This window comes from Porites lutea, chromosome 11 (assembly GCF_958299795.1).
Source record: "Porites lutea chromosome 11, jaPorLute2.1, whole genome shotgun sequence".
NCBI classification, from domain to species: Eukaryota; Metazoa; Cnidaria; class Anthozoa; order Scleractinia; family Poritidae; genus Porites; species Porites lutea.
This window is the reverse complement of record NC_133211.1, coordinates 9818610-9821007: the sequence shown is the minus strand read 5'-3', so window position 1 is coordinate 9821007 and position 2398 is coordinate 9818610. Positions and strand designations below refer to the sequence as shown.

Here is a 2398-nt window from a genome sequence, read left to right as displayed (position 1 = left end):
GCAACCTACGTACGAAGCGATGTTCGTGACAAGCTCCGTAGAATCCTCAAAATGCTAACCTCTGTGATGGGACCAGTTTCCGCTTGAGACAATATTTATTTCGGGGTAATATTAAATCTCAAACTTTCCGACTTCTAGTCACGTAAATAAAATTGCGTGCAAGGGAAATGGGTGTCATTGTTTTTTTTGAAACTATGCAAACAAGACTTTAAATTAGATCACGTTATTAATAAGCTGACAGCTAAGCTCCTTTACTCTAAAAAAAGACCACATTGTTTATATTAATCAGCATTAATCAAGATACGGAGCTTTAATAAGTGAAGATTTCCTCAAATATGAGTCAGATTAACCAAGACATCACGGACGCAGCATTGACCGTAGGCAGCAAGAAGGAAACTAAAATGAAGCAAGAAGGAGAAGTAGCTTGCCAGGAACATGTTAAAAGACGGCGAAGACGAAATATAAGGAAAGAAATGACCAGTGATACCGGTAATAATTTGGCTCTAAAGCAAGATAAACTGGAAAGAAAAAACGCAAATCGTGAACAGGGAGAAAAGCGGAGAGAACAAACAAAGAATAACGGAAAAGAACAAAACCGACGATATGGTATGGTGGTTGAAGATATATACATTGATTTAGAGGACATTGTTGACGATATTAAACAAGGAAAGCTCTCATTAGAGGCGCTACCGAAAATGGGACTATTTCCATTGCACGAGGCAGCCGCTCGAGGACTCACAAAATGCGCTGAGAGTCTCATCGAACTTGGACTTCAGTTAACCAACGAGACTCCTGATGGATTCACGCCACTGGAGGTGGCTGTTATGGCGGGAAATTTTGACGCTGCAGCTCTGTTGATTCAATATGGAGCTCCTATTGACCGCATTCGTGATGGGATTCCACAGTTTGCAAGATGATTTGAACATTTATAAACATGAAAAAATTGACTATTAGCAGAGTATTGCAGTGCGCAAACACAGTCGACACTCATCCACATCATTTTCAAGGCTGTATATTTTGTATTTTTCATACCGAAAGGAGAAATAATTAAAAACATTAAGGTCTATTCTGTAATAAAAAGAGAAACATTGAGCTATTGACAGTCCATTACAAGATAATTAAGAAAGTGAGAAGTGCTTTTTTGGTTTTTATCGTTCTTATCGTGTATTTAATAAGTTAATAAACTGTCATATTATTATAATGTTCTTGTGTATTTAAACGTTTGACTATCGAGTGAACATGAGAACAGTGTATAACAATGGACGCACAATTTTCTTGACACTGACTGAGCCACGTGGCGGGATCGATAAGATCTGCTAATCGCGTCCGATCAATTATCACAAGAACGTTTATCATAATTATTTGGTCCAAGTATAGTAATAAAACTTTTTTTTGCCGACATCAGTATTACCCTTCTGTTTCCGCTCTATACTGTATTAGGAGTCGAAAGTGCAATATCAACTTTTAGCAAGTCAAAGTTGTAAAATGTTCAATTTAATACTCCAATCAAATCATTCACCTTTGCTCGTTCCCCTTACCCCAGCTTCATCTATGTGGACCTACGCTGGAAAGGATGCCGAATTAGTAATATTTATTAAGTTTTAAAAACCATCTTCAAACTTATTACGCCTGAAGAATACTTCCGGGAGATTTTTGTTTCACATTAAATAAAATTTTTAACACATAAATCAATGCAGACAATGGAAAATAAGTAAGTTTACCGTTACATTTCATAAGAGTGAAAAATGCAACTCGTCGTTTTCCGAATATGATAGCTAACTGTGATCGTAGGTTGATAAGACAGTTATCAACCGCTTGTGGCAATAAGCGGTGGAAATACATTAGTACAACTCGGTACTAATATTTTACTGTTAGGCTCGTGTGGCTCTTCTGAAAACCAGTTTCTATGGTAGATAAGATTGACATGAAAAATACTGGGCTATCAAAATGAATTTCGTGAGAGAAACAAGGAACCTTAGGCTATTATTTAGGTTAATACACGTTGCAGTCGCAATGAAGTCGAAAGGTTTGTTACCTATTCGTCAGTAATGCTACTGAATTCTTTTACAATGTTACTGCGCTTGGGTGAACGTGATTTTTGGTAAAGCTTTTCAAGACATGTTGACCTCTAGGCTCATTCATCCAGCAGAACGCCAAAATAGGGCTTACGTACAGTATCTTTCAATTCCCAGATCTTTTTCAAGTGTAGCATCAAATATCTATTCTGTCTCGAAAAGTATAGCTGGTAGCTAAACAAAAAAATAAGTTTAAAAAAATTTAGAAACTTAAAATGTCAAATCGGATGTGGATTACGTAAGAAAGCATGGTTATATAAACAGGAAATTCGTGTCCGATACGTCGTGATCACAAACGTGCAGTTTAGTTTTTTTCTCAATAC

General features: G+C 36.7%; 1 protein-coding gene across 1 annotated transcript; it reads left to right on the top strand.

The window, feature by feature from the left end:
• Positions 1 to 242: 242 nt before the first annotated feature.
• Positions 243 to 1201, top strand: LOC140952153 (uncharacterized). The gene has a single exon (XM_073401580.1). The coding sequence runs from the start codon at positions 336 to 338 to the stop codon at positions 915 to 917; it is 582 nt and encodes a 193-aa protein (XP_073257681.1). The 5' UTR covers positions 243 to 335; the 3' UTR covers positions 918 to 1201.
• The last annotated feature ends 1197 nt before the right edge of the window (positions 1202 to 2398 follow it).